Here is a 22,254-nt window from a genome sequence, read left to right as displayed (position 1 = left end):
GTTTTTAGTATTTGTGATTATATGTAAATAAAAAATGTTAATGGGCATGGAGAAAGAGCAAAGAAATGGGGTTTGAGTAGATATGGATCTAGCATCAGCATGATGGGCCGAATGGCCTTCTCGTGGGCTGAAGTTTCTATGGTTCTGTAATGGTTGCCACCACAAAAGTTTGATGTATGGAGTCTATCATCAATGCCTAATCAGCATTTTAATGAAATGGAGAGAAAACAAAAATTATGATCCTGAAATTTTTACCAAAAAAAGCATGTGAGCTTACAGTTCTGAGCAATAATTGGATATGATCTTACTATGTTCTTTGAGGTTGTGAGGGTGACTATAAGCTGATGTCATGCTAAGCTAGTTAAACATAGATACAAAAATGGCTAAGGGACAGAAAGCAGCCTCTGCTGGAGTATTGTGTCCAACTCCAAGCACCACACTTTAGGAAGGATGTCACGGCCTCAGAGAGGGTGCAGAGGAGATTTACTAGAATAGAATCATAGAAGTTACAACATGGAAACAGGCCCTTCGGCCCAACATGTCCATGTCGCCCAGTCTATACCACTAAGCTAGTCCCAATTGCCTGCACTTGGCCCATATCCCTCGATACCCATCTTCCCCATGTAACTGTCCAAATGCTTTTTAAAAGACAAAATTGTACCCGCCTCTACTACTGCCTCTGGCAGCTCGTTCCAGACACGCACCACCCTTTGAGTGAAAAAATTGCCCCTCTGGATCCTTTTGTATCTCTCCCCTCTCACCTTAAATCTGTGCCCCCTCGTTATAGACTCCCCTACCTTTGGGAAAAGATTTTGACTATCGACCTTATCTATGCCCCTCATTATTTTATAGACTTCTATAAGATCACCCCTTAACCTCCTACTCTCCAGGGAAAAAAGTCCCAGTCTGTCTAACCTCTCCCTGTAAGTCAAACCATCAAGTCCCGGTAGCATCCTAGTAAATCTTTTCTGCACTCTTTCTAGTTTAATAATATCCTTTCTATAATAGGGTGACCAGAACTGTACACAGTACTCCAAGTGTGGCCTCACCAATGCCCTGTACAACTTCAACAAGACATCCCAACTCCTGCATTCAATGTTCTGACCAATGAAACCAAGCATGCTGAATGCCTTCTTCACCACCCTATCCACCTGTGACTCCACTTTCAAGGAGCTATGAATCTGTACTCCTAGATCTCTTTGTTCTATAACTCTCCCCAACGCCCTACCATTAACGGAGTAGGTCCTGGCCCGATTCGATCTACCAAAATGCATCACCTCACATTTATCTAAATTAAACTCCATCTGCCATTCATCGGCCCACTGGCCCAATTTATCAAGATCCCGTTGCAATCCTAGATAACCTTCTTCACTGTCCACAATGCCACCAATCTTGGTGTCATCTGCAAACTTACTAACCATGCCTCCTAAATTCTCATCCAAATCATTAATATAAATAACAAATAACAGCGGACCCAGCACCGATCCCTGAGGCACACCGCTGGACACAGGCATCCAGTTTGAAAAACAACCCTCGACAACCACCCTCTGTCTTCTGTCGTCAAGCCAATTTTGTATCCAATTGGCTACCTCACCTTGGATCCCATGAGATTTAACCTTATGTAACAACCTACCATGCGGTACCTTGTCAAATGCTTTGCTGAAGTCCATGTAGACCACGTCTACTGCACAGCCCTCATCTATCTTCTTGGTTACCCCTTCAAAAAACTCAATCAAATTCGTGAGACATGATTTTCCTCTCACAAAACCATGCTGACTGTTCCTAATTAGTCCCTGCCTCTCCAAATGCCTGTAGATTCTGTCCCTCAGAATACCCTCTAACAACTTACCCACTACAGATGTCAGGCTCACTGGTCTATAGTTCCCAGGCTTTTCCCTGCCGCCCTTCTTAAACAAAGGCACAACATTTGCTACCCTCCAATCTTCAGGCACCTCACCTGTAGCGGTGGATGATTCAAATATCTCTGCTAGGGGACCCGCAATTTCCTCCCTAACCTCCCATAACGTCCTGGGATACATTTCATCAGGTCCCGGAGATTTATCTACCTTGATGCGCGTTAAGACTTCCAGCACCTCCCTCTCTGTAATATGTACACTCCTCAAGACATCACTATTTATTTCCCCAAGTTCCTTAACATCCATGCCTTTCTCAACCGTAAATACCGATGTGAAATATTCATTCAGGATCTCACCCATCTCTTGTGGTTCCGCACATAGATGACCTTGTTGATCCTTAAGAGGCCCTACTCTCTCCCTAGTTACCCTTTTGCCCTTTATGTATTTGTAGAAGCTCTTTGGATTCACCTTTGCCTGATCTGCCAAAGCAATCTCATATCCCCTTTTTGCCCTCCTGATTTCTCTCTTAACTCTACTCCGGCAATCTCTATACTCTTCAAGGGAATGTTACCAGGGATGAGGGATTTCAGTTACGTTGAGACTAGAGAAGCTGGGGTTGTTCTCCTTGGAGCAGAGAAGGTTAAGGGGAGATTTAATAGAGGTGTTCAAAATCATGAAGGGTTTTGATAGAGTAAATAAAGAGAAACTGTTTCCAGTGGCAGAAGGGTCGGTAACCAGAGGACACAGATTTAAGGTAATCGGCAAAAGAACCAGAGGCGAGATGAGGAGAATTTTTTTTTACGCAGCGAGTTGTAATGATCTGGAATGCACGGCCTGAAAGGGTGGTGGAAGCAGATTCGATAATAACTTTCAAAAGGTAATTGGATAAACACTTGAAGGGGAAAAATTTGCAGGGCTCGAGGGAGTGGGACCAATTGAATAGCTCTTTCAAAGAGACGGCACAGGCACGATGGGCTGAATGGCCTCTTTCTGTGCTGTATCATTCTATGAGCAGTGAGTTGCTGAACTGTGGTGGGTGGGAAGATCCCAGGGTTTGGTCCCTTGATTTCAGCCCAGGCAGCAGTAGGGTGACTGCAGTTGGTCAAAATTTTGCCAGCTTAGTAAGGAGAAAATCAGACAGTGTTCCCGCTCCTGGGTTGTCGGGAACGTGCGTGTCGGGTGAGGAACGAGTCCGATTTTGGATGTGATGTTCTCTGGGGTTGGAAAGCCCACTGTCTAGGCTACCTTGGCTATTTTTGGGCAGGTCGCTGGAAGGTACCTGGTCCCCTTGAAGCTCTACTCCAACAAAAAGCCAGTGCCTGCAGGGAAGGGAGATAATTGATTGGGGAAAAGCGGACGGGAGAAATAAAAGCTGCATTCCTTTAGATGAATCAGCGTGAAGACTTTTGTAAAAGTTTGCTGGTACAGAAAGAGATGCTACTGTGCGCACATTCGCTTATAAGACTATTTGGAGCTAAAATAAAGATGGGGCGGTGCCTTAATTGAGATTTCCCTCCGAGCAATGAACCATTGAACTGTCGCTGTGCTCGGCTCTTCCAACGCAGTGAGGTTCAAATGGCATCTTTCCTTTTTGATGCCCAACTTTCCTGGCGCATTTATAAAATTGGAGACAGCTGAGCAAGGTAGACCCGGGGAGGGGGATATTTCAAACCCCCCCAGCAGGAGCTACCACTGAAGTCGGGAGAGCTGCTGTTCGAGTATCTCGGTACTGGAGGAGGGGAACAACAGGAAGTTGCTGGTTGAAGTGAGGAAATGGAGAAAATGCACTTGTGGTACGCACCGGCTGACACGAAGCTGGGAACTTTGGTTGATGGGATTTTTTTTTTGGAGCGTTGGCCCTCGTCTTGTCCGAAAGTTATATATTTTTACGAGGGGGAGGATGTTTGGGTGGATATTGTAAAGTGCCTTGGTGTTTGATTTCCATTGACTTTGTAAAAATAAAACAGCAAAAGTTTAAAGGGGTTTTTCCAATGAGGTTAGCCATTGCAGTCCAAATCTAACAATGTGGCCTTATATAAAAAAAATGAGTGCTTTTTTTTTCCCAGTTGCAGTACCTATTAACCAAACCCAGTAGTTTTACAATTAAACCTGACTATACTTGCGCAGTTTGTGCACATTCATCAGACCGTGCAAGATGGTTTGGAAATCACCAGCATAAGCAGATGAAAAGAACTGTAGTGGTGTATAGATGGTAAGTGTCGTTATAGATAACACTTGGTCCATGTGATCTCCTGGACTGGTTTCAATCGCCTGAGGGGGTCAGAGAGGAATTTTACAGAGCATTTTTCCCCTTATCGGCCTTGGGTTTTTTCTCTTTTTTTGCCTGACCCAGGAGATTACATGGCTGCGGGGGTGGGTAGGAGGTGGGGGGAGGGAAGAAGTGTTTAGCCATGATACTCTGGCCATCAGGGTGTGGGGCAGGTTTGATGGACCAGCCGGTCTTTTCCTGCCCGTCAATTCCGTATGTTGGTATTGAATCGGAGAGAAACTGTCACCAGTGTATTTCACTGATCTCTTGCTTTTGTGATTTCTGTGCCTTGATTCCAGGGATATGCGAGGACTCGGAAAGAGAAAACAATTGAAGCGAATGCCTCGTTAATTAATCCTCCGCCAGCTCCAGTCTCTCCAGACAGCGAGTGTATGGAACCAGAACTGAAAGAAATTGAAGAATGGAGCAATCCAGGTTGGGTTCCTAGTTTGTGTTCTTTTTTAAGTAAGGCTTTGAACGAGAGGGTTAGAATTATGGAATGGATTGGCTCAGTCAGTAGCCCTCTCGTCTCCGAGTCACAAGTTTGTGTGTTCAAACCCCACCTCCCCATTAAGGACTTGAGCACGTAATCTAGGCTGACACTTCAGTGCAGTACTGAGGGAGTACGGCATTGTTGGAAGTACCGTCTTTCAGATGAGACATGAAACCTGTTTAACTGGACGCATAGGATCCCACGGCACGGTTTGAAGAAGAGCAGGGAGTTCTTCCAGTGTCCTGGCCAACATTCCTCCCTCAAGCAACACCACTAAAAACAGATTAACTGATCATACATTGATTTGCTGTTTGTTGCTGTTCCCAGGTTAGTTACCACATTTGTTTGCATAACAGTGACTGTACTTACCCAAAAATACTAATCAGTTAATTCTAAAGAGCTTTGGGATGTCCTGAGGATGAGACGAGACGAGACGTGTTATATAAATTCAGATTAATTCTTTCTTTCCCCAATGCTTTTTAAGGAGTTTCCAAAGATAGCTTTTCAACATATGGCACAATAAACCAGAGAATGATTGTACTTGGTACCGGGGACTGTGTGATGCAACGGACTAGACACCAGCCGCTCAACTCTAGGGTTGAATGCAGCCCAGACTAACGGGATGACATTATTTTTCTGTCTGCTGTCCTACATGAAATAGCTTTGCGCATTTTCATCCCAGGAGCCTGAGTTTTATGTTGATTGGTGCTAAATTAATCAGAGTGGCCACGAGGATGGTTTGTCTGGGACGTAAAATATGTTGCACTGGTGCAGTAGGTGGTCCTCATCTCAAGCTTTTATACTCGATGTTGGATCAAAGTAGGGGAATCTTTGCTGTGCATCAAACTGTGCTGTACTGATATGGGAGTGCTTGATGTTGATACTGGATGACTTGAAATGGAACGTACCTGTTCTCAGCTGGATCCTGTACCTTGGGCACTAAAAAAAAAAAATTTGAAACGTGATAATGTTTTTAAAATCGCTCGCCAGTGTCCTTTTCTCCCACCCTCAATTGCTTGTGAGCTCACCCAGTAAGCGGCTGAGCCATACAGGCCAGAAGGATCTCGTGTTCAATCCCCAGTCTGTGATGTGGTAGCTCCTCTCAATTGGGGACCGACTTGGGCCGTCAAAAGTGGTGTCAGTTCCCTGGGTAAGGGAGGGAAAAGTCGACCTGTCTCTGATTATTACCCTGCCAGAAGTGTGTGCATGTGCTGGATTAGGACAGGGTGAGACATGGCTGCGTTGCTGTTTTCCCCCATCCCTGCCCTCGCTGTGAAAGTCTTCTACGTGAATAATAGCCGCTCGGCACTGGAGGATACCAGCATCCACCAAAGGCGTCGACACCATCAGAAAAGGGGAGAACAAAAGCACCAGTTAAATTTTAAAAGAATCTTTTTTTTTCCCCCTGAAAATGTCACCAAAATCACTCCATCTTATTAACAAAAGTCTGCTGCTGTCTTTTAATTATTGAGATGGTTTGAAACTGTTTTGTGTTTGGAGCTGCCCGTCAACTCTATAGGTGTGATTACAACCACCGACTTCACTCTGATGGGCTGAACCCCAAGTTGTGCCCATAACGACATTGTGCTCACTTCAAGTACGTGCATGTAAAGGTCAGTCCTTTGGAGCAACATAATAGACCCAGCAGAGGGGCACTCCAAACCCACTGAGGGGAATTAATGAGGCACACCGTAAATTGCTAATTAAACAGGCCACGATGCTCATCTCTTTTGTTTTACCGCCTTCAAGCTAGGGTTATTTAGGGAAGTGAATTTTTAACAAACTGTGCAGTGTTAAAACTTTGGACTGGTATGAATCGGTGGCTGAAAAGTGGAGAATTCCATCTATAAATGACTTATTTTTGCTGACTCACTGGAAGCAGGCAGAGCAGTAATATCTTGTATCACTGCTCTTTCATCTCTTGAGTTTGAATTCAATCCCGGGCCGATAGAATAAAAAGTCTAGTCTCTTGCTGGTTGTGAGGTTTCTGCGTGAAATGAGTTTGCACGGTGTCAATCTAGGTCCCAGTGGATGGCGTCCCTCAGCACAAATCCACCCATAACTTAGCTTAATTCCACCTCAATCCCCAACGATGGCTGGTATGGTAAATGGAGGGGGAAATAGCGTTCTCGGGAGAGATGTGGGGGTGGGGGGGTGGAGGGAAAGCTTTACTGTGCATCTGGCTAATGCTATTTTTGATCTTGGAGTGCTTGATGCCGACAGTGTCAAAAGTTGGGCAAGCGTTCCATTCCCCAACACTGGCATCAACTTACCCTGACGAGCGTAACAAGTGAAAGGAGAAATATTTGAAGATTATAGCTCCTAATCCCGTCATTGAAAGGTCTCAAAATGCTTTATATTGTGAGTTACCTTTTGAAGGACAGTGACTGTTATGCAAGCAACTATGACAGCCTTTCTGGGTAGAGTAAGATCGTATAAACAGCACTGAGAGGAACGACTAGTGAATCTGTTTTTGGGAGGGTTGGTTGAGGGAAGAATGTTGGCCAGGACATTCGGAGAATTCAGTTTTAAAGAAGGGTCTGTCACGGAAATGATAACATGTCTGTTCTTTCCACAGATGCTGACTGACCTGCTGTGTGTTTGCAGCATTTTCGGCTTTTGTTTCATTAGGAGAATTCCCTGCTCTTGGAGTAGTGCCATGGCATGGTTCACGTCTGCCTGAACAGACAGACGAGACCGCGGTTTAATTGTCTGATCTAAAGCACGGCACTTCCTGCAATGCTGCACTCCTTCACAGGGCTGCGTGGTGCCTTGTAATCAAAGTGTTGTTAATGACCTAAGAGCCTCATTGTTAGTCCTTTTGGAAGAGAGCTGCAGCCTGAAGTTTAGATTCTGCTCAGGATCCACCCAGTCAAAGGAAAACATTTAACCACTTCTGAATGTAAGGCCAGAGAAATATCTCTCAAAATAGCCACTTGAATTGTATGTCTTTGTGGTGCCTTTTAACAACAACCACTACTTGCACCACACCTTCACCACACGGACTGCAGCGGTTCCAGAAGGCGGCTCACCACCACCTTCTCAAGGGCAATTAGGGATGGGCAATAAATGCCGGCCTCGCCAGCGACGCCCACATCCCATGATTTAAAAAAATATAGTGCCTTTAACGTAGTAAAATGTCCCAAGGCACTTCACAAGGAGTGATTATCAAACAAAATTGGACACCAAGCCACATAAGGAGATACTAGGACAGGTGATCAAAAGCTTGGTCAAAGAGATAGGTTTTAAGGAGTGTCTTAAAGTAGGAGAGAGAGAAAGAGAGGTTTCGGGAGGGAATTCCAGAGTTTAGGTTTCAGTACAGGATTGTTTCCTGCACTACATGGTAATGGTTTGTGGACATTGTAGTTCAATGCATCATTTAGTGACGTGCAGTGGGACCATCATTATCTGCCCTAATGACCCCACCCCCCCCCCCAAAACAAGAAGTGTGGATTATGGAAATTGACAAATAATCGGGAGTGACCAAATTTTGGATTTACTTGTATGGTTACAGCGGTCCTCATCAGAATTAAGACGAGTGCAACACAAATAACTAAAGGGTGGTAGGTATTGAGTTTTTGCAGTCCTGGCTGAGTTCCTAGTGGGTGTGGCACATGGTCAGTCCTACGGAGAGAGTTCCTTAGAAAGGCTGATGTGGGAAATGGAAATATTTATACTGCTGCAGTGGGGAAAGGGGTGCTCGTGAAGATTGGGTTCAGCCACAGCTCTTCCATGGGCTGTGAGGTTGATTTATGCCAGCCAGACAGGAGGAGACTGGTATTAGCGGACTGTGTCACAAGGAGACGGGGCTTTGTCCTTTAACAATTCTGCCAGCTAATTGGAGCGCAGATAATAGATGTCCTGCTTTACCGTGTTGCTGCATATACCTTTTTTTTTTTAAGTCTGTCTACAAGTAATGCCTAGGTGCCAACATCTGCTTGTTAACATGGCATTAGAGAATCAAAATTTCTGTGGCTTCATTATGGGGCCTCCCATATTTGTGCACAATACATTGCTAAAGAACAGAATGTAGATTCGTCACCAACCGCCCCCCCCCCCCCCCCCCCAAAGATTATCCACTCATTGGGACCCTGATCTTAGGTGTGCTGTTAAGGAAGCAGAGACGGCCTGGAGGTCAGATATTTCTCTACCAGGGAGGAATTCAAGAGAATTAACAAGCCCCATAAACGGGGGTTCTAAGCAGCAGCCTGTGGGCTACATGCAACCACCCCTCCCCCTCCAAGTTAATGCAACAAAAGCAATTCAGATATTGTTCTTATTTGCTGGTTTGACCAGTTTGATGTTTGTGGGCCTGGAGATTTTTAAAGGACTGTTTGCACACTGGTGGATAAATCAACACCAAGATCTGTTTGCATCGGCAACTTGAGTTATATGCAAATTAATGGGAACATGGGTTTAAACTTTACATAAGGCCCCTGAGGCGCTCTGGTGCGTGGCTACGTTAACCCGCTGAAGGCAAAAAGCCTGGGCGCCCTGGTTGTGCAGCACCGTTGGGAAAGAGTTACCTAAGGCGGTCACCTGGTCCAAAACCAGACCCGGGGGTGAGGCTTTGGAAGTAGATTGGGAACTTCCAAAGTGCTGAGCGTGAAATGCGGCTGCTAATCTAATGCAGGGTTAACAAAAGGCGGCATTAAAAACTGTACTTGCTGGGTGGGCACCCTCCAACTGGAAGCTCTTTACTTCAAAACTCGATGTGTGGCCTGCTCACCTGAGGCCTAATGCTTGGCCAGAATTAGTACATGGCAATTGGGAATAAGAATAATATTTTTAAAAATGTTTTTTAAATTTATGCTCATCAGTGTTAGTGCTGGGAAATGGAACATATCTTTCTTTTGACATTTGGGCCATGATCGTAGCTCAGAGCCGGGGTCCTAGCGGGTGGGTAGATGTCCTTCTGGGGAACCCGCATGTCAAGTGAGTGCGTCGCAATCCGCGATCGCAACTCAATGAGGGTAATTATTTTAGGCTTACAGCCAGCCAGATTGACGGAGAAAGGAGCCGCGAATCGGAGGGGAGGGAAGGAGGGATCTTGGGCTGTGGACGACATCGGGGGGGCACCGTGGTTTGCATCGAGGTGGGGCGGGCCTTGGAGAAGATCAGGGGCACAGTCCAATGAGGAGTCAGAGGTAAGGGGGTGGTCTACCATCTTGGTGGGGGGGGAGAGGGGGTCACCCACGGAGGGGGGGGGGGGGGGGAGGATCGGATGATTGTGGGGATCCGTTCGTGCCAGGTGAGCTTGTTTGGCCTGGATGGAAGCACTCCTGCTCCTCCTGGCCCCCAAGCAGTGCACTAAAGGCATTCACCTCATGGATCCGGCCCTTCCCGCCTCCTTTTGCCTGACGTGAATCAGAAGACATGGGAAATGCGGGTGAGCTTAAATTCGTTTCAGTTTTAGAATCCACAAAAATTAAGCACCGTAACTATTTCAATTAGGTACATTACCCATTTAACAATCTGCCAGCCAGCATTAAGTGGGGACGGCACATCTGGATTTCGGATGCGCGCACCCGTGTCCAACCCACCCATTCTTTGGGGTTAAAATTATCCCCATGGTGTTTGCACAAGCACTTCTGGGTCAGGCATAGCACAGGCCAGAGGGAGAGGAAAGCTACCTTCACTCTGTCCCAACAATGTGCCTGAACCCAATCTCCAAGAGGGCCCTCTACCGCACCAGTGTAAGTATTTCTATTTCCCACATCAGCCTTTCTAAGGAGCGTTGTTAGTAAGATTGCCAATTTGTGGCTAGTTTTATGCTGTAAGCTCCTTCCTAGGAACTTTGTTGGGACTTTAGAAACGAATTTCACTTAACAGCCTTGCAGCAAGCAGAGGAGGGAGACTTCCCCCTCTCTTTCCGCCCCCACCTCTGCCATACAACTCAATCAATCTGGATTCAAACTCTGGTAGCTTGGGTCCTAGAGGTAAAAGGGGAATAGGCTGACCCACTGTGACAGTCTGGTTTCCCTATACCAGTGGCAGAATTGCAGACCTTGGGTCTTTCTTGGGTCTGTCAGCTTTCTCCTTTTGAGCGGAGACGGTTAAGGGGAGATTTGGTATAGATGTTCAAAATTATAAAGGGTTTTGATAGAGTGAATAAGGAGAAACTGTTTGCAGTGGCAGAAGGGTCGGTAACCAGAGGACACAGATTTAAGGTGATTGGCAAAACCAGAGGCGACATGAGAATTTTTTTACGCAGCGAGTTGTTATGATCTGGAATGCGCTGCCCGAAAAGGTGGTGGGAGCAGAATCAATAATAACTTTCAAAAGGGAATTGGATAAATACTCGAAGGGAAAAAATTTGCAGGTCTGTGGGGAACGAGCAGGGAAGTGAGACTAATTGGATAGCTCTTTCAAAGGGCCGCCACAGGTGCGATGGGCTGAATGGCCTCCTTCTGTGCTGCATCATTCTATGATTCTATCACTCTAAACATGGTAAGTCCAGCTCGTCGTCGTGAGGTCAAAATCAGTAATTGTCGATTTGCAAGAGAGCCATTTCTTTTTTTAAAATAAAGTTAGGTTTTTTGAGTTTGTGGCAGGCCTGCTGTCACTCTTTGGAAAAATATTATTTTGGTGCAGTCTATGCCAGTGCAAATCTCTGCTCACTCAATCAGGCTTCAACAGGAGATTGGAGGAACATTTCAAATATAAAAACAGCAGAGCAAGGTTGGGGGGTGGGGGTTAATTTAGGCTCCATCTCCCAAAAAAACTTGAAGTAGTATACTGCCAATAATCAACAGTATGCAAATAGAGAACCCTGTAAATGCAAACAGCTGCAGCAGTAATGACAACATGTCATCAGTATTCTGTTGGTGTCATTCTGGTGCCAACTAAAAAGAGAAAATGGCTCCTACCAGGTCTCCGACTCCGTCTTGTTCACTCCGAGTTTAATACAAGGTGAAGGTGAATCATAGCATCTTGGGTCTTTTAAGTGCTTCCAGCCACCAAAATATTTACCGAGTTGCCCTGCACAGTTCACACAAACAGCATCTTAGACTCTCCACAAAACTGGTGAGTTCGTGCCCTAAACTCCGGGTTTCAAATCTCGCCTTAAAAAAAAATCTCATCTGCACCTTGTACTCACTTGTTTCCTTGCATCTTGCTCACTGGTCTTTCTCTGGTGTTTGTCTGCTTCTTGTATCTATCTTAACTGCGATTTTTGACTCATCTTTTTGTTTCTCTTCCTTCTGAATCTGCCGACTGTCTTCTGCCTTTTGCTTGCCTTTTTGCATCACTTTCTCTCTTCCTGGCCCTCTACATAGTGGCCCAAGTGCCTTAGAATCATAGAATGATACAGCACAGGAGGCTGCCATTCGGCCCATCGTGGCTGTGCTGGTTTTTCGAAAGAGCTATCCAATAGTCCCACTCCCTTGCCCTTTCCCCATAGCTCTGTAAATTTTTCCCCATCAAGTATTTATCCAATTTCCTTTTGAAAGTTACTATTGAATCTGCTTCCACCACCCTTTCAGGAAGTGCATTCCAGATCATAACTTGCTTCCTAAAAAAAAAATTCTCATCTCGCCTCTGGCTCTTTTGCCAATTACCTTAAATCTCTGTCCTCTGATTACCGACCCTTCTGTCACTGGAAACAGTTTCTCCTTATTTACTCTTATCAAAACCCTTCATGATTTTGAACATCTCTATTAAATCTCCCCTTAACCTTCTCTGTTCTAAAGAGAACAATCCCAGCTTCTCTAGTCTCTGCATGTAACTCAAGTCCAGCATCCCTGGTACCATTCTAGTAAATCTCCTCTGCACCCTCTTTAAGGCCTTGACATCCTTCCTAAAGTGAGGTGCCCAGGATTGGCCACAGTATTCCAGCTGGGGCCTAACCAGAAGGTTCAGCGTATAACATCCTTGATTTTTTGTACTCAAATAAATAGAGATAAATGTACAGAAAACAGCTAATCTCTGCGGCAACCTCCATTTCCTCAAAAACGCATACGAAATTTCTGCACGCTAATGCTCAGTTGTTCTAAAAGCAACGTGGCAGAAGCAGTCACCAGTCAAATTCGGCCCAGTACGGTGATGCTATTCCACCAGCATTTTCAGATTATATGTTGGTCTGATAGCATGAAAACCAAACGGTTGGGGGATGGGGAGAGAATGACTATTTTCCTTTCCATTGCTTTTTTTCCCCCCAGATGGGATGCATTCTAGGTTGCTGAGGGAAGCAAGGGTGGAGATAGCAGAAGCTCTGACCACGATCTTTCAATCCTCCTTAGATATGGGAGTGGTGCCAGAGGACTGGAGGATTGCAAATGTTACACCCTTATTTTTTTTTTAAAAAGTGGAGAAGGATAACGACGGGCCAACCAATCTAACATGAGTGGTGGGAAAATTACTAGAGACCATTGTCAAGGATAAAATGAATTCTCACTTAGAGAAGCATATGTTAATAAGGGACAGCCACCATGGATTTGTTAAAGGCTAATCGTGACTGACTAACCTGATTGAGTTCATAGCTCTTTGATGAAGTGACAGATGGGCCGAATGGCCTCCTTCTATGCTGTAACCATTCTATGATTCTATTAATATCTCTCTGTAATGTTATGCTTCCATCTATACTGTTTACAGTGCTGCCTGTCTTTGTGTCGTTGGCAAACTTGGATACGTGGCTCCCTATCCCGTCATCTAAGTCGTTAATAAATACAGTGAATAATTGAGGCACCAACACAGATTCCTGTGGGACACCGCTAGTCACATCCTGCCAATTTTAGTACCTGCCCATTATCCCTCCTCTCTCTCCTGCCACTCAGCCAATTTCCTGAGCAGGTCAATAATTTGCCCTCAATTCCATGAGCTTCAACTTTAGCTAACAGTTTCTTATGAGGGACTTTATCGGATGCCTTCCGGAAGTCCATATAAACAGCATCCATAGACATTCCTCTGCCCAATACTTTAGTCACCTCTTCAAAAAATTCAATCAGGTTCGTCAGGCACGACCTACTCTTTACAAATCCATGCTGGCTCTCTCTGATCAGCTGAAAATTTTCAAGGTGTTCAGTCACTCTGTTCTCAATTATAAACACTTCTTCCTCCCCCCTGACCTCCCCCCTCCCCCCCCCCCCCCCCCCCCCCGCAGCCATGTAATCTCCTGGGAGAGGCAAAAAACCAGAAAGATCCAGGGCCAATAAGGGAAAACATACTCTGTAAAATTCCTCTCCCACCCCCTCAGGCGATCGAAACCAATCCAGGAGATCACATGGACCAAGTGTTATCTATAAAGACACTTACCTTCTATATGATGTGATCTCTGCCCCAGTCAGGAACCGGTCCAACTCCCTCTTGAAGGCGGCAGAGAGTCAGCACCCACCGCACCAGCCGCTAATGTATTCCAGAGGCTCACAATTCTCTGGGAAAAGAAGAAACGCCCAACGTCCAGTCTATTCCTACTCTTCCATAGTTTAAACTCTCGCCCCCCTGGTCTTCCCCAACCTGTTAAACTGGAATAATCTAGCAATAGTGACGCTAAGGTGTGATCTGATCGAAGTTTATAAGATATTAAGGAGAACGGATAGGGTGGATAGAGAGAAACTATTTCTGCTGGTTGTGGATTCTAGGAGTAGGGGGCACAGTCTAAAAATTAGAGCCAGACCTTTCAGGAGTGAGATTAGAAAACATTTCTACACACAAAGGGCTGTAGAAGTTTGGAACTCTCTTTCGCAAACGGCAATTGACACTAGCTCAATTGCTAAATTTAAATCTGAGAGAGCTTTTTGGCAATCAAAGGTATTAAGGGATATGGGCCAAAGGCAGGTATATGGAGTTAGATCACAGATCAGCCATGATCTTATCAAATGGCGGAGCAGGCACGAGGGGCTGAATGGCCTACTCCTGTTCCTATGTTCCTATCCAGCCCTTCAGTTATTTTATGGACCTCTATCAGGTCACCTCTAAGTCTACGCTGCTCTAAAGTAAATAGACTGAAGCTTTTAATATCCCCTTAATTATATCTGAAGCTGCAATACCAGCAGATCTACATCAATGAGGCAACAGCACAAAGTACAACCCTTTCCAAATCTCCAGGCTTGTAAAATTCAAACAGGCAAAACAGCGAATAGTAAGTGCACATAAGATTTGGCAAGTAAGACCTGGACTTCAAGGACTGAATTGCCAGCTTAGACTTCTCTCTGCTATTGTGTGGAGATGTGGAGAGATGGAAAAGATAGTGATCTTTGCTCTGAAATATGTAACATTTTTCTAGCCATGAAAAACTTAAAAGGATTGAGAAATTCACTACTTACTGCTTCAGGAAAAACTAGATTATTTCTTTTCTGCCCTTAAGTTCCGAACTATTAATGTTAGGAATTAAATATAATGCAGTGGTGGCTGCAGAAAATATACTCCCCATATCGTTTGTGGGCGCTCCCAGACATACTTGTACATTAGGTTAATCTATTCAGTTTAAAAAATAATCTCGCGTGCTGTCTTTTTTACATCTTATATGGCTGTAGGTGGACTTATTGTGTGTATAAATGGGGTTTCAGCATGGCAAAGGTTAGAATCATAGAAGGTTACAGCACGGAAGGAGGCCATTCGGCCCATCGAGTCTGCGCCGGCTCCATGCAAGAACAATCCAGCTAGTCCCACTGCCCCTCCCTATCCCCGTAGCCCTGCACATTTTCTCGTTTCAAGTACTTATCCAGTTCCCTTTTGAAGGCCATGATTGAATCTGCCTCCACCACTCCCTTGGGCAATGCATTCCAGATCCCAACCACTCGCAATGTAAAAAAAAGTTTTTCCTCATATCACCTTTGGTTCTTTTGCCAATCACCTTAAATCTATGCCCTCTGGTTCTTGACCCTTCCGCCAATGGGAAAAGTTTCTTTGTATCCGCTCTGTCTAGACCCTCCATGATTTTAAACACCTCTATCAAATCTCCTCTCAAACTTCTCTGTTCCAAGGAGAACCATCCCAGCTTCTCCAGTCTATCCATGTAATTTAAGACCCTCATCCCTGGAATCATTCTAGTAAATCTCCTCTGCACCCTTTCTAAGGCCTTCACATCCGTCCTAAAGTGCGGTGCCAGGAACTGGACACAATACTCCAGTTATGGCCGAACCGGTGTTTTATAAAGGTTCATCAATCAATCAATTTGTTTGGGGTGGGGATGAAGTGCTTTATGCAGAATCGCAGCCAATTTATTGGCAGTTTTACAGGGTGAAAGCCCGTCTCCTCTTCTGGTCTCTGTGCAGTAGATGGCGCCAAGTGTATGGTGCGTGAGTAGCAAAGTGAAGTAGATTATGAGGCCCAGATCACTAACAAACTGGGGGAGGCGAGGGGTGGGTGAGAGGGAGAGCAGATAAATGAACAAAAGAAAGAAAATGGTAAAATAATACCAAATGAGTAAAAACACTGACTAACAAAAAGGAGAATAGCCAGAAGAATTGGGTAGGAAAAGATGAAAATCAAGTAACGGTGAAATGTTAGGGAAGTGGGAAGGAACTCTGAAGGGTATGCACAGCAAATAAAGGAATGCTTCTGTGAGAGGCACGTTAATCTGTGGGGGAAAAACCGAGGCGAAAAGGACAAGTGCACAGGAGAAAGAAAACCCAACTGTGGCTGATGTTGGGACTGCAGTTAATATCAACATTCACTTTGACAGACTTCACCCCACATGCTTCTTCCTCTTCCCTACTTTCCTGCTCTCTGTGTTGAAATCTAGACTCCTTGCATTGTCTCCTACTCAAAGCTCATGCTTTTCCAAGGTTTCAAAACTACAGAACCCATTCCCTCCCTCCTGCGATCTTCACGGCTGTCTGCCGCGGCTCAGTCGGTAGCACTCTCTCCATCTGTTGTGGGGAAAATGCTGGAGTCTATAATTAAGGATCGGGTGACTGAACACCTCGAGAATTTTCAGTTAATCAGGGAGAGCCAGCATGGATTTGTGAAAGGTAGGTCGTGCCTGACAAACCTGATTGAATTTTTTGAAGAGGTGACTAAAGTAGTGGACAGGGGCATGTCAATGGATGTTATTTATATGGACTTCCAGAAGGCATTTGATAAAGTCCCACATAAGAGACTGTTAGCTAAGATAGAAGCCCATGGAATCGAGGGAAAAGTATGGACTTGTTTAGGAAGTTGGCTGAGCGAAAGGCGACAGAGAGTAGGGATAACGGGTAGGTACTCACATTGGCAGGATGTGACTAGTGGAGTCCCGCAGGGATCTGTCTTGGGGCCTCAATTATTCACAATATTTGTTAACGACTTAGATGAAGGCATAGAAAGTCTCATATCTAAGTTTGCCGATGACACAAAGATTGGTGGCATTGTAAGCAGTGTAGATGAAAACATAAAATAACAAAGTGATATTGATAGATTAGGTGAATGGGCAAAACTGTGGCAAATGGAATTCACTGTAGACAAATGTGAGGTCATCCACTTTGGATCAAAAAAGGATAGAACAGGGTACTTTCTAAATGGTAAAAAGTTGAAAACAGTGGACGTCCAAAGGGACTTAGGGGTTCAGGTACATAGATCATTGAAGTGTCATGAACAAGTGCAGAAAATAATCAAGAAGGCTAATGGAATGCTGGCCTTTATATCTAGAGGACTGGAGTACAAGGGGGCAGAAGTTATGCTGCAGCTATACAAAACCCTGGTTAGACCGCACCTGGAGTACTGTGAGCAGTTCTGGGCACCGCACCTTCGGAAGGACATATTGGCCTTGGAGGGAGTGCAGCATAGGTTTAAGTTACGATGAGAGATTACACAAATTGGGATTGTATTCTCTAGAATTTAGAAGGTTAAGGGGTGATCTGATCGAAGTTTATAAGATATTAAGGGGAACAGATAGGGTGGATAGAGAGAAACTATTTCAACTGGTTGGGGATTCTAGGAGTAGGGGGCACAGTCTAAAAATTAGAGCCAGACCTTTCAGGAGCGAGATTAGAAAACATTTCTACACACAAAGGGTGGTAGAAGTTTGGAACTCTCTTCCGCAAACGGCAATTGATACTAGCTCAATTGCTAAATTTAAATCTGAGATAGATAGCTTTTTGGCAACCAAAGGTATTAGGGGATATGGGCCAAAGGCAGGTATATCGAGTTAGATCACAGATCAGCCATGATCTTATCAAATGGCGGAGCAGGCAAGAGGGGCTGAATGGCCTACTCCTGTTCCTATGTTCGTGTGACCACACCTGGAGGACTGTGTACAGTTTTGGCCTCCTTACCTGAGGAAGGATATACTTACCTTAAAGGGGGGTGCAACAAAGGTTCACTAGATTCCTGGGATGAGAGGGTTGCTCTGTGAGGAGAGATTGAGAAGAATGGGCCGATATTCTCTGGAGGCTAGAAGATTGAGAGGTGATCTCGTTGAAAAATAAGACTCTGAGAGGGCTTGACAAGGAAGATGCCGAGAAGCTGTCTCCCCTGGCTGGAGAGTCTCGAACTCGGGGGCATAGTCTTAGGATAAAGGGTAGGCCATTTAGGACTGAGATGAGGAAAAATTTCTTCACTCATAGGGTTGTGAATCTTTGGAATTCTCTACCCCAGAGGACTGTGGATGCTCAGTCGTTGAGTACATTCAAAACTGAGATCAATAGATTTTTGAACACTAAGGGAATCAAGGGATATGGGGATCGGGCGGGAAGGTGGAGTTGAGGTAGAAGATCAGCCATGATCTTATTGGATGGCGGAGCAGGCTCGAGGGGCTGAATGGCCTAGTCCTGCTCCTATTTCTTATGTTCTTATGAAACAAAACCTCATTCCCTTTACATTTTGAGTAGAAACAGTTGGATTATACCTGCAGCTCACAGTGGAGCTTGATGCACGAGTGGGCGTGGTATTGTGTTAATGGTATGAAGAACGTAGGAGAAATCACGAATCCTTTGTAGATCAATATCCATCCTTTATCCCTTCGAATACTGCGGAGTTATTTAGCAAAGTAAATCATAAATCCCAGGGTTTTGAAAGAGATGGCTATGGAGATAGTGGATGCATTGGTTGGCATCTTCCAAAATTCTATAGATTCTGGAACGGTTCCTGCAGATTGGAGGGCAGCAAATGTAACCCCGCTATTTAAGAAAGGAGGGAGAGAGAAAACAGGGAACTACGTATCTGTTAGCCTGACATCAGTAGTAGGGAAAATGCTAGAATCTATTTTAAAGGTTGTGACAACAGGACACTTAGAAAATAATAATAGGATTTGGCAGAGTCAACATGGATTTATGAAAGGGAAATCATGTTTGACAAACCTATTGGAGTTCTTGAGGATGTAACTAGTAGAATAGATAAGGGGGCACCATTGGATGTGGTGTATTTGGATTTTCAGAAGGCTTTCAATAAGTTCCCACACAGGAGGTTGATGAACAAAGTTAGAGCACATGGAATTGCGGGTAATATACTGGCATGGATTGAGAATTGGTTAACATTCAGAAAACAGAGAGAGTAGGAATAAACGGGTCTTTTTCAGGTTGGCAGACTGTGACTAGTGGGGTACCGCAGGGATCGGTGCTTGGGCCCCAACTATTCACAATCTATATCAATGATTTGGATGAGGGGACCAAATGTAATGTTTCCAAATTTGCTGATGACACAAAACTAGGTGGGAATGTGAGTTGTGAGGAGGATGCAAAGAAGCTTCAAGGGGATATAGCCAGGCTAAGTGAGTGGGCAAGAACATGGCAGATAGAATATAATGTGGAAAAATGTGAAGTTATTCACTTTGGTAGGAAAAACAGAAATGCAGAGAATTTTTTAAATGGTGAGAGATTGGGAAATGTTGATGTTCAAAGGGACCTGGGTGTCCTTGTACATGAGTCACTGAAAGTTAGCATGCAGGTGCAGCAATTAATTAGGAAGGCAAATGGTATGTTGGCCTTTACTACAAGAGGATTTGAGTACAGGAGTAAAGATGTCTTATTGCAATTATATATGGGCTTGGTGAGACCGCACCTGGAGTATTGTGTACACTTTCGGTCTCCTTACCTAAGAAAGGATATACTTGCCATAGAGGGAGTGCAACGAAGCTTCACCAGACTGATTCCTGGAATGGCGGGATTGTCGTATGAGGAGTGATTGCGTAGACTAGGCCTCTATTCTCTAGAGTTTAGAAGAATGGGAGGTGATCTCATTGAAACATACAAAATTCTTACAGGGCTCGACGGGGTAGATGTGAGGAGGATGTTTCCCCTGGCTGGGGAATCTAGAACCAGGGGTCACAGTCTCAGAATAAAGGGTAGACTATTTAGGACTGAGATGAGGAGAAATTTCTTCACTCAGAGGGTGGTGAATCTTTGGAATTCTCTACCCCAGAGGGCTGTGGAGGCTCAGTCATTGAGTACATTCGAAACAGAGATCGATAAGATTTCTAGATATTAAAGGCATCAAGGGATATGGGGATGGTGCAGGAAAATGGCGTTGAGGTAGAAGATCAGCCATGATCTGATTGAATGGCGGAGCAGGCCCGAGGGGCCGGACGGCCTTCTCCTGCTCCTATTTCTTATGTTCTTATGCTGTATTTGTTTCTGTAATAGACTTAGAATTTTTACAGGAAATCAAGTCTCATCCTTGTCAACCAGTCACATCCTCTGATTCCCACCCTAAATAACCTATAGTAGGCCCATCGTAAGCCTACCAGAGTCGCTAGTTATCGAAAACTTTAATACCTTGGCATTTGTTTTTCAGTATCCTATGCACCTTCTTACGGTAATAAATGTTTTTGTGTATCTCACCTTTTTAACTGAGAATCCACCAAATGAATTCCAGTCCTTTGAACCAGTGTCTTGTGTAATCAAGGCTTACCGTTGAGTGGAGCACCGAGGGAGTGCTGCATTGTTGGAGGTGCCATGTTTCAAATGAGACATTAAACAGAGGGCCCAGTCATCATGTTCAGGTGGATGTTAAAAGATCTCGTGGTACTATTTGATGAGCAGGGAGTTCTCCTGGTGTCTTGGCCAACATTCCTCCCTCAACAAATAGCCACCAGAAACTGATTAACTGGTCATTCATTCATTTGCTATTTGTGGGATCTTGCTGTGCGTAAATCGGCTGTTGCATTTGCCTACAAAAAACTGTGACTGCACTTCAGGAGTAATTTATTAGCCGGGAAGTGCTTGAGGATGTGAAAGTTGCTATACAAATGCAACGTGTTTCTTTTTCTGTTAGGTCCATTTGAAAGCTTAAAGGCTAAATAAGTGCCAATATACTGTGTTACTCGGGTTAACGGAGTTTGCAGTGCGCACATGCGATGGTGAACACCACAGCTGTTTGTATAATTTGTAGCACCAGACATCTTTCCATGAATTTGAAGAATCCAGTTTTGGTTTTCAAACGCTTAACTCTCACAGTTCGTTCCTCTTTGTTGCCGATTTTGTCCCCTCCCCTCCCCTCACCGTACGGAGGATTTAGCTGCTCGCTGGGGTCCGGTTCCGCAGGTGTTGATTGTCCTTTAGTACCTCTCCCAAGCGGTCATTCCCACGCAAAACCTACTGTCCAGGCTATTTAACCACCGGGAGAAGCACAGCTGAGCCCATTACAATTCGTATTCATACTCGTACACGCAGACATCACTGAATAGCTGTCAGGACCCAGAGCCCTGGCTGATGATTTTGTTTTATGTTTCTTTTAACACTGTTCCTCTGCCTAGCCCACAAGCACAGAGGTCAACTATAGTGTCACTAACTCAGCACAGAGCAGGGGCCTTCCTGTTTTGTGTGACTCAGTTACTTACTGCGTAAACCCACCGAGTCCTTGCAGGTTAACTTATCTTCCGAGTCCTCTGAGGGGATTTAGTTCTTGTAATTCACAGACAGAAGTCCAATGACAACGACAACTTGCATTTATACAGCGCCTTTAACACAGTAAAACGTCCCAAGGCGCTTCACGGGAGTGTTAACAAACAAAATTTGACACCGAGCCACGTAAGGAGATATTAAGACCGGACCAAAAGCTTGGCCAAAGAGGTAGGTATTAAGGAGTGTCTTAAAGGAGGAGAGAGAGAGAGGCGGAGAGATTTAGGGAGGGAATTCCAGAGCTTAGGGCCGAGGCAGCTGAAGGCACGGCCGCCAGTGGTGGAGCGATTAAAATCGGGGATGCGCAAGAGGCCAGAATTGGAGGAGCGCAGAGATCTCGGAGGGTTGTAAGGGTTGGAGGAGGTTACAGCGATAGGGAGGGGCGAGGCCATGGAGCGATTTGAAAGCAAGGATGAGAACCTTAAAATTGTGGCATTGCTGGACCGGGAGCCAGTGTAGGTCAGTGAGCACAGGGGTGATAGGTGAACGGGACCTGGTGCGAGTTTGGATATGGGCAGCAGAGTCTTGGATGAGGTCAGAGGGTGCAAGGTGGTACTAACTTTGTAAAATTTACACAGATTTGGAGCAAGATACCTGCGAGACGGAATCAGTGGAGTACTCTTCCTCACAGAACAACTGCAAGAATAATAAGGTTCCTGGTTCTACGCATCCTACTGAATCAGTAAGTACTATATTTGGAGAGGTGAATTCTAGAATGGTGGCTTGCTAGTGTTTTTGGAACTGTTTGGATCAAAAGGCAGCAGTTCATAGAATGATACAGCACAGACGGAGGCCGTTCGGTCCATCGTGCCTGCACCAGCTCTTCAAAAGAGCTATCCAATTAGTCCCATTCTTTCCCCACAGCCCTGTAAATTTTCCCCT

At 45.0% G+C, this 22,254-nt stretch overlaps 1 protein-coding gene across 1 annotated transcript in view; it reads left to right on the top strand.

Moving 5' to 3' along the window:
* Positions 1-22,254, top strand: part of samd13 (sterile alpha motif domain containing 13) — a 69,660-nt gene that overhangs the window by 14,581 nt on the left and 32,825 nt on the right. The window contains exons 2-3 of the mRNA XM_067989832.1: positions 4,425-4,560; positions 21,951-22,054. Coding sequence (XP_067845933.1) covers positions 4,425-4,560; positions 21,951-22,054 — 240 coding nt within the window. The remainder of the gene's footprint in view (positions 1-4,424; positions 4,561-21,950; positions 22,055-22,254) is intronic.

Source organism: Heptranchias perlo, chromosome 9 (genome assembly GCF_035084215.1).
Source record: "Heptranchias perlo isolate sHepPer1 chromosome 9, sHepPer1.hap1, whole genome shotgun sequence".
NCBI classification, from domain to species: Eukaryota; Metazoa; Chordata; class Chondrichthyes; order Hexanchiformes; family Hexanchidae; genus Heptranchias; species Heptranchias perlo.
Note: the sequence above shows the minus strand (reverse complement) of the source record. Positions and strands in the feature narration are given on the sequence as shown.